The sequence below is a fragment of the Pistacia vera genome, unplaced genomic scaffold (genome assembly GCF_008641045.1).
Source record: "Pistacia vera cultivar Batoury unplaced genomic scaffold, PisVer_v2 Contig404, whole genome shotgun sequence".
In the NCBI taxonomy this organism is placed as follows: domain Eukaryota; kingdom Viridiplantae; phylum Streptophyta; class Magnoliopsida; order Sapindales; family Anacardiaceae; genus Pistacia; species Pistacia vera.
In genome coordinates, this window is record NW_022196229.1 from 513,970 (window position 1) to 526,907 (window position 12,938).

A 12,938-nucleotide genomic window follows, 5' to 3' on the forward strand; every position below is an offset into this window, starting at 1 on the left:
CACATTATACAATTCTAAGGACATATATCAATACATACAATGATGATTTACGCGATATAGAATAAAATGTCTATTATTGATCAATGACATTATTACAAAGTGTCAATTCTACAATAATTGATTGGCTCTAGGGCACCTACTCTAACAATCTCCCACTTGCACTATAGCCATTCATTCATGTATTTAATACCAAATGATCTCAAGTGCCTTTCATGCTCTGCTGCGATAGGGCTTTGTTAGTAGATCTGCGAGATTGTCGTCAGTATGCACTTTATTGATCTGCACATCTTTCCTCTCACCTATCCTCTGATGAGGTGAATCGTCTGAGTAGTGTCTGGACTTCTGATGAGACTGTGGTTCCCTAGCTTGAGCGATTGCTCCTTGTTGTCACAATAGATGTCTATTGGATAACATCGTGGAAACACACCAAGTTCAGTGACAAACTTCTTAATCCACTACCTCCTTGGCTGTATCTGATAATGCAATATACTCATTCTCTATTGTAGAGTCCGCTACGGTGTTTTGCTTGGAGCTCTTCTAGCTCGTTGCACCCCTGTTGAGCAAAATACAAACCCTGATTGAGATCGAAATCATCTTTGTCGATTTGGAAACTAGCATCGCTGTATCCTCTTACATGAGCTCATCTTCCCCTCCATAAAATAATATCATAATGTATTCCACACACACTGAATATAAGTCAATTTTAACACTAATGGTGTTGAACTTCTAAAAATAAGATTATAAGTTTTATTCCAATGGAAAAAGATCCCATCAATTCAGATAAAAAATTTCAAATAAGTTTTATACCAACGTCAAAAGATCCCATCAATTCAGATTATAAAAAATGTCACTGTTTGGAGGGAGCCAAACGCATCAAGTTACCTTTCCCCAGAGGAGAGAAAATAAAAAGAGCTTTTACCAATAGTGTAAATATATAACAACGTATAAAACCTGTGCGTAATGGAGACAGCAATTTACCTTTTCACATTTAACTGAATCAATGACACCATCCAGAATTTCAGGTCCCACAGATGATGAAGCATTTTTTCCACTTGTACTTATGTAGTTTCTCCACTTTGTAAGCCATGATGAGGGCACCAAGTAATATTTGCCATGCAAAGATAGTGGAATACTTCTACCCAGAGCTAATTTTTCATGATTTTGGCGCTGTTTAAGCTTCAGAGCCCTGCAGCAAAATTATTAGAAATCAAGAAACTTAGTAGACATATTAACCAAAAAAGAAAATTAAGTGTTCAACTAAAATAACCTTATAGAATCCTCCATGCATGCCACTTCAGATAGTTCTTCGCTGCATTCGTTACACTGTTTAGAGTCTAATGGAAAAGCTGAACAACCCAAAAGATCATTAGGTTTTACTTTTTTAGCGTCTTCATAAATGAAGAGCCAGAGACTCTCAGGAACCAATAATCGCTTAGCACCAGGAGCTTGCTCCGGCATCAGTTGCCAATGGGGACACCTAATTGAAGTCGTTGGTCCTGCATCAGCTTCACAAGGAGCATCAAGATTTTTTCTTTTTGTCCATTGTTGCAACCTACAAAGAATAAAGTTTATCACTATATAACCGCCAAAATATCAGACCAAGCAAACATAAAAAATCACGTACAATAAAAATGATTAAATATGATATCAAATCCCAAAAATTGAAAACTGAAAAGGAGACTGCTGAAATTACAATTAATTATGACCTCAAGAAATTTTATCATTAAATAGGAACACCATTGTAAATTCAAACAGTTGATATGTACAAGAAAGGGAAGGAGAGCAACAAGATCTTATGTTCAGCATGAAAACACGTTCTCAGAAACTGTATGTAGTCCATGATCAGTTAATTTCTGAGACAATAAGAAGGATAAACAAAATCAGGACACAAAAAAAAAAAAAAAATTTGATCATACCATGGCCTAGACACATAGTATGTTCCTTCTCCAAACTTTCCTGATAACACGTCATCTGCAAGCTCTTTCATTGATTTTCTTCTATCTCTATAGCTATCAGCACATACCATAGTCCGCGCACCATCAATAAGGCATTTCAAACAGTAGTCATCATTGGTCAGGGTTGGCCCCCCATCATACTGAATTTTACAAGAGTTTAACAGAAAGTCATGAGTAATAATATTACTGCAAAAAGGGTAAATAAAAAAGTAGAAGAACAAGAAAAAGAATCAATTACATAACCCAAAAACAATTCACAGATTCACAGGGGAACAACAATCTATCCAATATTCAGCATACTGCTTCATCCCTCATATTAGACCATGTGAATTCTGCGTTATTAAGCTCTGGATCAATGAATTCTGTCTCCTTGACAAAAGTGTTAAAGAGTCTCATACTAGAGCTTTCCCTGCCCCCATTGGATTTTTCAGATATGAATTGAACTAGATTAAAATCCCCCCCAAGACACCAATTAGGACTGCACAATCCAAAAAGGCCAGCCAATCCTTCCCAAAAAGAAGTCCTCTCCTTAGGTCTGCAAGGATCATAAACACCTGAAGATTTGGCATGCCAAGCTGGGAACAGGGCATACGGTCATTCACTAAAAAGTTCTAAGGAATCACATTTATTATGAAAGCTTTACTCACATCCAAAACGGGATAACCGGTGGAACTTTGTCTGACAGCTAAAAAATGATAAATGCGATTGAAATTGAGAAGCTCCAGGTGATTTCATAGACTCTATGCTACAACAGTCCAGGAGTATCACATGTATTCTATGACGCCGTTTCCCCTCGGAGAATAAATATTGCCCAAATATCCCTAAGCGGTCCTGGGAGGACAGCTTTTTAATTGGGCCAGTCATTTTACATGAGAGGGTTGGGGTTCCAATGCCCAAGAGGCAACCATAATAACCTTTGGCAGCATCTCGTTTTGAGGTTCAAATGGCTTTCCTCCCTAGGCTCTTTAGAGTTCTCCCTATCATGATCATTTCACCAATCACTAAGACATCTCATCATGTTCATCAATCAAAGAAAAAAAATAAGCATCCCCAAATAAGAAACCCTTGCTACAAACAAGTGAAGAGAAAATGTGCAAAAAGAGCCACAGAAATTAAGAAACTCAATTAAGAAAGACTAATTACATTAAATTTCATGCAAAAACATGAGGCTAAATGAGTGTGTGAATACCTTAGAGAACAATTTAATCCAAGCTTCAGTGGATAATCGCTTCATGGTGCCAACCTTTGATACTGGAACTTTCCCATGCAAGCATTGCAGAGGAGCATTGTCTAGAACACTGCATCACGTTACATTGCAAAACATCAATAACTATAATACGCAAGGATTTATAGGTGCAAGCTTCAATGCCAACAAAATAGATGAAACCCAGGAGATGCCTAGGACAATGGAAAACTAAATACACAAAAAAAGCAAATATCCTAGTCTACAGGATCAAGCAGAAGATTTACAAGCACCAAAAAAAATGAAGAAAAACTTCAAATAGCATAATAACAACAGCATTAAAGGAAATTGTACATACGGTGGGGAAATGTTATCAGCCCATTGGCGAAGCCAATCTGCGGAAATCCAATAAAATGGTTCTTCGATTGACCGAACAGGTGCTTCAGAAAGAACTGACCGCACTTCCTGTCTGCGTTTTGTAATAATATCCAATTCTCTGTCCCGCTTTAATTTGTATAGTTCACAAGCATCAACATATGATGAATTCAATTCTTTTATCTCTTCACAAAGATGAGATGGAAGAGAAACACCATCATGGAAAAAGACAGTATCATTTTCTATTTGCATATTGTGGACATCACAGGCCACATGTTTCTTCTCGGCATCTTTCTTGCTACACCTCAGGTTATACATCAACATATATGCATCATTTGAGGTGAATCTCTCTACATTACAACCATTACAAGATTCTGAAGACTGTGGCTGAAGAACAGCATGGTTTACATTCATGCCATCCATTCCTTCTGTATTCGATGGACAAACAACAGGCTCAGAACAACCACCTTTACTACAGGAACTTGAAGAACCTTCTCCAAAAGGACAATGACCTAAGTTTGAGACATGCTCATCATCAAATTCCCACCAGTGCCCTGTATTCTCATCCTTAATAAGCGCGATGTAATGACCACTGTTTACAGCAGTTCCCTTGTGAATCAGAACAGCTGACAAATCATATATCAAATCAAACTGAGATGGCTCGGAGAGTCTCTGCTGCATATTCAATTCTCCAGGGAAAGAAAAAGCAGAAGTGATTTTCTTCTTCATAGTCGTCTACTGACACAAATTAACACACAAAGGAAACATTAATATAGGGACAACAGATACCATGAAGCTAGTTTTGCATTTTAGACAGACTGAAGCTATTGTAATCAGGAGAGACTTCAAAATAATGAGGAGGCAAGAAATTTTGTTAACCAATAACAGTTTCAAATCAGAGCCTACACAACCTTTCTACAGCCACAAAATGATATAAAGTTCATCATTCAGCTTGTCAGACGTAATGAATTTCTCATCAACACTAAAGCTGAGAGCCAGATGACTGTAGCAAGCCAAAGACAAGTAGCATCTATCATGGCATACAGAAGGTAGCAATTTGGAGTAAAAAAAAAAAAAAACTCAAAACATTGTTAGAACTCCACATAACCACTCTATACAGGTTAAAAAGTAAAACTGTCACCTCAAAAAAGGATTTATCCTTTCAAACATAACCCTTTATTCTACTTACACATATGTTATCCAATGCATGATTACTAACTTATAGCACGTCATAAGTCAAACTAAAACTGCAGCAGCATATTGTCCACATAAATGAAATGATAAAATCTCTCATTTGTTAATAGTCAAGCATCACAAACTTGAAAAAATGACAGGCAAATGAGACATAAAGGAGACAAAATTAGCATGTCTAACAGTATTACTATTGTCAAAATAACTGCAAGATACTGGGACATAATGTTCTCAAATGTGCATGACAAGGTACCTTTGGAAGGAAAACACAACGCTTGAGCTGAAAATTAAGAACTTCAGGAAGTGAGCGTAGCTTGATGCTCCGAGTAGCATCAACTCTTGCTCTACATGATTCGCAAAAATACTGATTATCTCCGTGAAGCTCTTCCACACTAAGGTAATCATCTAAACTCTCATCTATAGTTTTTAAGCCCTTGACGTTTAACTCAAGCTCATAAAAGTCTTCCGTCTTCGCAGAAGCTTCAGAATCTTTTCCACATTTTGAGCACCTAAATACCAAAAAGAAGGTAAACAACAAGAGAGTGGAAACTAAATATATAAACACATGCCGCGTCCACAATAAATATAGAAATTGATAGAGAGGAAAAAAGAAGAGGAAAACATTTGAAAACAAAGCTTGATAACACCAAAGAGCATCAATATCTAGATTAAGCAAACTACTTCTTCCAAAATAGCTAACGACTCCTATGCATGGATATTCAGCAAGAAGCATGCGAGAATATTTCAGATATCAACAGTGGGCATTCTCTTAATAAAAATCCTTAACAACAAAATTCAAACCAAATGGATTAACTTTTGTAAATATTATAACTGATACATCAATATTTTCTGAAACAATAAGTGGTCAACTTCTAAAGTTGGCTTCTGAGATGAGCTTCAAGAAATTTAATAAGAGAAATTAACAAAAGTAAAAACAAAAAATTTGATCCTTTCTAATTAATTGTGGTTATCATTCAATCATTATCTACTGAATTCTCCTTTTATCTTTATTCTGTCTCTTGATGGCTTCTCAAATTTGTATCACTCCTTTTCAAGTTTGAAATAAAATCTTTATTTTAGCTCCCTCCACTCAAAAAGAAAGATGTAAAGAACAATGCACCATTATGACTCACAATAAGGAGCCAAAAAGTATCAAACAACTTAGAGAACAGAAGTATAATATTAATGGACAAAATGCCCAAAATCAAAATCTATATCGGTATGAAACTACAAAAACTAGCATTTGACATAATCCATTCTTACGTTGTCACATGGGACACACTCCCACGGAAAAGATCTTGAACAATTGTTCTAGCCTTGGAAACTTTAGAATGGCTAAAACAACGCTCAAGCAAAGAAAGAAGCAAGGTCAAGAACTCGTGGCTATCCTGTTGAACTCCATTGTCTAACTCCAATGTTTTAATGAATGGAGCTGAGTCAATAAAAGCCATTTTACTGGCACGCAACTGTGCAAAAAGTCTTGCAAGTTGTTCCAACACAGGATGTTGTTTCAAAACATCAGGCTCAACAGAGAAAACACCTTCACGGAATGATTTATTCATGTATAAGCACTGCAGTATACTATTTGCATAGCATGTTGCGCCCAAATTAGTCAATCCAGCAGGTGAGAAAGCAGAAGCACGAAGATCCTTGCATGGGTCTGGACCAAGAGCTTGAAGAATGTCCGAAATTTTCTGCCATAAGCCAGATTTACGACTTCCATTGTGAGGTGGAATCAGCCCACAGAAACAATTAGGGTTATCTTTAGTATTCACACGGCAGCTTTGACAAACTGGTTTCAAAATCATGTACAACTGTTTCACATCATCATCGGTTACTTCACCTGTTGAATGAATTTTCCTACAAAGCCAATAGAAATGCAAAAACAATATATATCAGAGCACAGATAGAAAGGGATACAGATTTATCTATCTAGTAAACAGAAAAATACTAGTACCTCAATACTAAATATATTTAGGAAACAGAAAAATGCAAGTACCTCAATATTTCAGAAGCGCTATCAGAATCAGTCCCTTGTCTGTGCCTTTTATTTTTACTCCGAGTGGTTGGTCGGCTCATCTTTTCAGTAACCAAGCCTGCCGTGATCATACATAATAATATTTTGTTACACAAAGTACCATCCCCTCTTATAGTATCAGATATTCTTATTGAAATTATTAATGCTCGTATGACGCTAATATCACAATTCAAACAGTCTTCGAGGAAGATTAAAGAGAGTAAAACCATCATTAAAAACATATTATCCCAATAAATAATCTCTAGAAAACAAATATCAGCTCTAGATAGAGAGCTCGATGGGACGACTAATATTAAAATATTACCAACTGAGAAAAAAACAGAAGGGTCTCTTTCTTTTACTTGGAATCAGAAATTACTCCTGAATATAAACAACGTAATTGCAAGTGTAAAGAATAATAAGACATCCTTACTAACCGGAAGTAAAATAATCAGATAAAAACCATCAGATACATCAATTTAAGCTAGAAATTATAATATAGACCCACATATACATTGACTGGCATCAATTTTGTCATGTGGAATGATTTTACATCTATTTTAGTTCTTAAAATAAGCCCGATACGACCCAAACAGTTAGAGGAGAACAGCTTAAACAAAATGAAATCATGTATTGTAACTAAAGAGGAAAAAAAAATCAGAATCATGATCATGATTTTTTAATTGAGAGAATAAAAAATGAACTGTACCGGAACGCGAATGAACGCTCTCCTGAAAAAGAAAAAGATCACAGGCACAATCACACTAATATAAATATGAAGATGTGTGGATTTTGCTTCAATTTGCTGCGGTTTTATTCAGATTTTGTGAAGAGGAGAAGTCGCAGAGTTTGAGAGATGGAGGGAAGAGAGAGAAACTATTTTTATTGACGCGCGACTTGAGAGGGTTATGTATCAGCTAAAGGGTCAGGTTATCAGCGGCTCGGGAGTCGGGTCCGGGTACAAGATTTTTCAGACCCCGTTCAAAATATTATATTTAGAGTCGTTGGTACAGCGAATATAGATTACTGAAAAGATAGATTACTGGAAAAGATAGATTACTGAAAGGGGCGTTTGATTGACGTTAATATTATATTATTAGGGTAATATCATATAATATTATTTGATTATCACGTTTGATTATCAAATAATATAAGATTCTGATAATATTCATATATTAATAGTAACTATTATTGATAATATTGGAGGTAATCTGATTATCTCCATTTTCTTAGGTATTCTGAGATTATCAAGGTTATCCTTTTTTGTTACAATTTTATCCCTTATTAATAAAAATTTTAGACAATAATGCCCTCATTTTAAAATAAATTTACATTAATATCCTATTTCAATTTTACCCTTATTTAACTAAAATTTTAAACAATAATGTCCTTAAATTTAAAACAATTTACAAACTACTACCACTCAGTCGCCACCACCACTACCACCCAGCCACCACCGCCTACAGCGGCCAACCACCACGAACCGCCTCAGAGAACTCGCTAGAGTCCCTAAAAAAGAACGAGTTTCGGTGGGAGGCTCCGGGAGTCATCGCTATGGCCGTTTTCGGCCATCAATCCATATCAGGCCAGATCGATGGATTTGGCCGTTAATGGTCAGATCCCTGGCTATTATCAGCCAGATCTGGGCGAGATCTGGCCGTTAACGACCACGGACCTGGCCGTTAGCGGCTAGATCTATTTCGGCCAGGTCCGTGGCCGTTAATGGCCAGATCTCGCCCAGATCTGGCTAATAATGGCTAGAGATCTGGCCATTAACAACCAGATCTGGCCTGATATGGCTGTTTTCGGCCATCAATATGGCTGGAAACAGCCATATCGAAGCCTCTTGGTCACGGTGAGTTGCTGATGGGGACTTTCGGAGACTTCCGGCGGTGATCTGCGGTGGCGGCAGGTGGCGGCAGGAGGTAAGGGTGATTTCGTAATAAATTAAAGTTTTATATAAGCAGGGGTGTTTTTACTAAATCTGAAATATTAGGGGTTAAAAGAAATTATTCAAAAATTAATAATAAAAATAATATTATATTAATATTTGTAAAGGGGACAATTTAGTAATTTAAATAACATACCCACTAATTTATTCCCCATAACTAACCATATTAATATAACATACCCACCAACTAACCAAACACATTTTCTTAAAGATTCCCAGTAATCTTTTAAGGTGATCTATCTTTCTAATAATCTAACATTCTCAGTAATCTAACATTCTTGAACCAAACGCCCCCTAAAGATTATTGGGAATCTTTAAAAAAATGTGTTTAGTTAATTAGTGAGTATGTTATATTAATATATTTGATTAAGAGGAATAAATTGGTTGATATATTATTTAAATTATTGAATTGTCTTCTAATTAAATATTATTATTATATTATTTTTTAATATTGATTATTATTTAGATAGAATAATCCCCTGCATTTAAAAACTTAGCAAAAACAACCCCATAATAAAAGTTTGGAAAATCACAAAGCATCCCTACCAACCCTGCCACTGCCGGCCGTTGGAAACCACAGCAGGCCGCCGGCAACCTAACGGTGCACAGAAGGTAGGAAATGACCTCTGTGTGCTGTATGGCCATTTTCGACCAAAGATTTGGCCATTGACGGCCAAATTTGGCACGATCTGGCCATTTCTGGCTAGATATATGGCCAGAAATAGCCATATCAGGGCACGGTGGCCAATTTCGGCCTTCTGTGCGCTGTTTCGGTGGCGATAGCAGCTGGCTGCGGCGGTGGTTGCTAACGACAATCGACGGTAGGTGGGTGGGGGTAGTGGCTTGGGTGGGCTGTAATTTGTTTTGAATTTAAGGATAATTTTGTCCAAAAAGTTAATTAATTGGGGTGAAATAGTAAAAGTTATATTCATGTAAATAAATTTAAAAATAAGGGAATTATTGTCCTAACATTTTATTAATAAGGGATTGAATTGTAACAAAAAAAAGATTACCTTGGTAATCTTAGAATACCTAAGAAAATTGAGGTAATCAGATTACCTCCAATATTACCAACAGTACCTACTATTGGTACCTACTATTGGTATTTGAAGATTACCGAAATTTTATATTACTTGACAACCAAATGTGGTAACCAAATTGTTAGGAAACGATCCAGTTACGCAGCGGAAAACAAAAATTAATAACAACACGGATCGCTCCAAAGAACCAAGATCAGGGTACAAATTTACAGTTTATATCAAAATAAGAATCTGCAGAAAATCAGTTTAGAGTTTAAGAAATCATACGCACGTTTGGAGGCTCCTTCAACTTTGTCTTTGAACGTATTTTGCTACCCAAGTGTAGGATCGAACTGATGTAGTCCACACGAAGATAATCGCAAGGAACTAAAAAAGGATTTGCTAGATCCTCTTTAGCCTTAAGAAACAAGAAGGAAAAATCAAAGAATAATTTGATTCTAAGCAAAAAGCATTTTGGCGTGGGTGAGTGTTTTGGGGCTGGAGGTTTTGTTTTCAATGAATGAATGAATTAATGAAAAAATCACACTCTCTCTCAATTCAACTTTTTCTTTTATAGTGCCAACCCAAACACCCCTTGTTTCCAAACACTCCGGTTTAGATATTTTAATATTAGTTCATCATTATCTCAATTAAAATTAATTAATATATATATTTAATATATTAACATTTAACAATAATGATAACTTATTTAAATATATAAAAACACATATTTAAACGTAATCTCACTTAGATAATTTTAATATCAAATTAAATAAAGACTACGACCTCAACAAATTTAATTACATTGTGAGATTACCAAAATACCATTTTGCCTAAAAAGAAGAAAACGTCATTCTTATAAACTAGTTCTTAAATTATCTTCTATGTGTGTGACCCGTAGGCTCTTTATCATACCGGCAGTGTGTAGTATCGCGATTAATACCAATTAATCGTCTCACTATACATAGACCAAGATTGGCCCCTAATAAGGCATCATAGCCACCCGATAGATTTGGATTCAGCGAAGCAGCTACCTATCAATGATATGGTTACCGTACAATTCAATCATTTCATCATCTGTTATCTCAACGAGACTGAGGCATAGAAATAGTGTCAATCTCAGTTACTCTCGATATGTATGTATTCAGTTACTAGACCAATGACCTGAATAATAATTTGGATAGAGCAACAACTCAATCCCACTGTGGCCATAGTTTTAGTGTCATTGCCATTTACGGAATTACGCCGTGAGATAACTTCCCCCGTACCCAGGAGTGATGAATCCTCTATTGATCCACCATAGTCTTGATACACTCTTTGATGCAGCCAATCACTATCGTATTGACAGCTCTGAATAGAACTTCGTTGGTTTAGTGTCAAACTACACCAATCGGTGCACAAGACGCTTCGATGATCTCAAGTCTAAGGATCACATGCACCGCCATTCGTTAGAGGATTTGTTTCATAGACACTGGGGTTACCATCCATATGGAATCCTTTAGTGGGTCAGTCCAGTGAACTTGCCTACAACAAGCACTCATGTGTTGCACCAGGTTGTCACCAAACAACCTTGACAAGTGAGATCAGTCATTGTCTTTCGACAGGGTCGTTTAACACTATGATAGCCTTACCGTATTATCTATGCCCTTACTTCAGAATAATACTAGAGCTACGGACATTTCTAGAATGACCACCATATGTGCTCATAGGGTCTTCACTATCAAGATTTGAAATACTTGATACCCTCGTCACGGTTCTACCATTCTAAGGGTATATATCAATATATACAATGATGATTTACGTGATATAGTATAAAATGTCTTTTATTGATCAATGAACATTATTACAAAGAGTCAATTCTACAATAATTGATTGACTCTAGGGCATCTACTCTAACAATAATATAAGATGACATAACTCTATTAATCCCACATTACTCCTAACCAAACGCCCCCTTATGGGAATATTATATTAATAGAGAGATAGATTACCTTAAAGATTACTGGAAAGGCCATTTGGATCAGGGGTAAATAAGATAACGGGGGTAATCTTCTTTTATTTTGCAAGATTCTTGTATTTGGTTTACAAGTCATAAAATATTACAGGAATTTTTTATTGCAAATAAGATGAGTTTGGTTCAGAGAATGTTATATTATTGGGGAATGTTGTATTACTGGAAAGATAGATTACCAGGGAATCTTTAGATAAATGTGTTTAATTGGTTGGAATAAATTGGTGGGTATGTTATAATAATATGTTTGGTTGGGAGGATAAATGAGTGGGTATGTTATGTAGATTACTAAATTGCCCTCATTTTAAATAATTAAATAGTATTATTTTTATTATTATTTTATAAATTATTTCTTTTAACCCCCTATATTTGAAATTTTGCTAAAACACCCCAACCATATAAAACTTTAATTTGTAGCAAAATCACCCCCACCCACCCCCAAGCCACTGCCGGCAGCTAGCCACCATCGTCGACAGCTATCGTATGGCACACGACCGACCAGATCTGGTTGGTCGTGCGTCAGTAAGGCTTAATCTGGTCATGGATCTTTGATCCATGACAAAAAAGGGCTAGATCTAGCCTTGAATATGGTCGTTTCACGACCAAGGTTATGGCTGTGAAACGGCCACAAATTTGGTCGTGAAAAGGTCAGATCTTTGACCTTGAAATGGCGGCCATTTCACGGCCAAAGATCCGGCCTTTTCATAGCTAGATTTATGGCGTTTCACAACCACATCTTTGGTAGTGAAACGGCCAGATCTGGTCGTTTCCGGCCATAGATCACAAATCCATGGACAGAAACATCATTATTGGCACACGACCGGCAAGATCTCACCGGTCTTGTGGCGATATGATGACTTTCGATAGTGGGTGGCTAGCGGCCAGTGGTGGTCTTAGGTGGTTGGGAGTATTTTGTTAACTTTTAAACTTTTTTGTGGCTGGGGTGTTTTAGCTAAATTCTCAAATATAGGGGGTTTGGGTTAATTGTTATTTGGTAGACATATGAAGGCAAATGTGTCTGAAATGATAAAAGATTAAAGGCAAAACAGGGTCAAAATTAAGATTACCTTGATAATCTTATATTAACACCCCTTAGGAAGGTGATCTGATTACCTCCAATATTACTAACAGTAAACACTATTTGCCATAAAAGATTATGTAATATTTTATTACTTGACAACCAAACGAGGGAATCTTGAATATTAAACAAAGATTATAGGATTAATCTTATATTAC

At 36.3% G+C, this 12,938-nt stretch overlaps 1 protein-coding gene across 2 annotated transcripts; it reads right to left on the reverse strand.

The window, feature by feature from the left end:
- Positions 1–796: 796 nt before the first annotated feature.
- On the reverse strand, positions 797–7,604 carry LOC116142031 (ubiquitin carboxyl-terminal hydrolase 26-like). 2 transcript variants are annotated; one of them, XM_031427493.1, is made up of 10 exons: positions 7,431–7,604; positions 6,704–6,800; positions 5,968–6,564; positions 4,958–5,213; positions 3,497–4,248; positions 3,145–3,253; positions 1,917–2,095; positions 1,378–1,552; positions 1,268–1,309; positions 1,046–1,186 (listed from the first exon to the last, which is right to left on the reverse strand). In XM_031427493.1, the coding sequence occupies exons 2-9, from the start codon at positions 6,781–6,783 to the stop codon at positions 1,295–1,297; spliced, it is 2,163 nt and encodes a 720-aa protein (XP_031283353.1). In that variant the 5' UTR covers positions 6,784–6,800; positions 7,431–7,604; the 3' UTR covers positions 1,046–1,186; positions 1,268–1,294. The 2 variants fall into 2 exon arrangements, with proteins under 2 accessions (XP_031283351.1, XP_031283353.1); XM_031427491.1 differs by having other exon boundaries at positions 797–1,186; positions 1,268–1,552.
- Positions 7,605–12,938: the final 5,334 nt, after the last annotated feature.

What these genes read in the sequence shown, in the direction of transcription:
- LOC116142031 (XM_031427491.1), bottom strand. Translation starts at nt 6,783, where the DNA reads ATGAGCCGACCAACCACTCGGAGTAAAAATAAAAGGCACAGACAAGGG. An exon ending in AGTGTGTCCCATGTGACAAC is followed by an intron (nt 5,214 to 5,967) that starts GTAAGAATGGAT and finishes TTTGGTATTTAG; the next exon opens with GTGCTCAAAATGTGGAAAAG. An exon ending in GGATTAAATTGTTCTCTAAG is followed by an intron (nt 2,096 to 3,144) that starts GTATTCACACAC and finishes TGTAAAATTCAG; the next exon opens with TATGATGGGGGGCCAACCCT.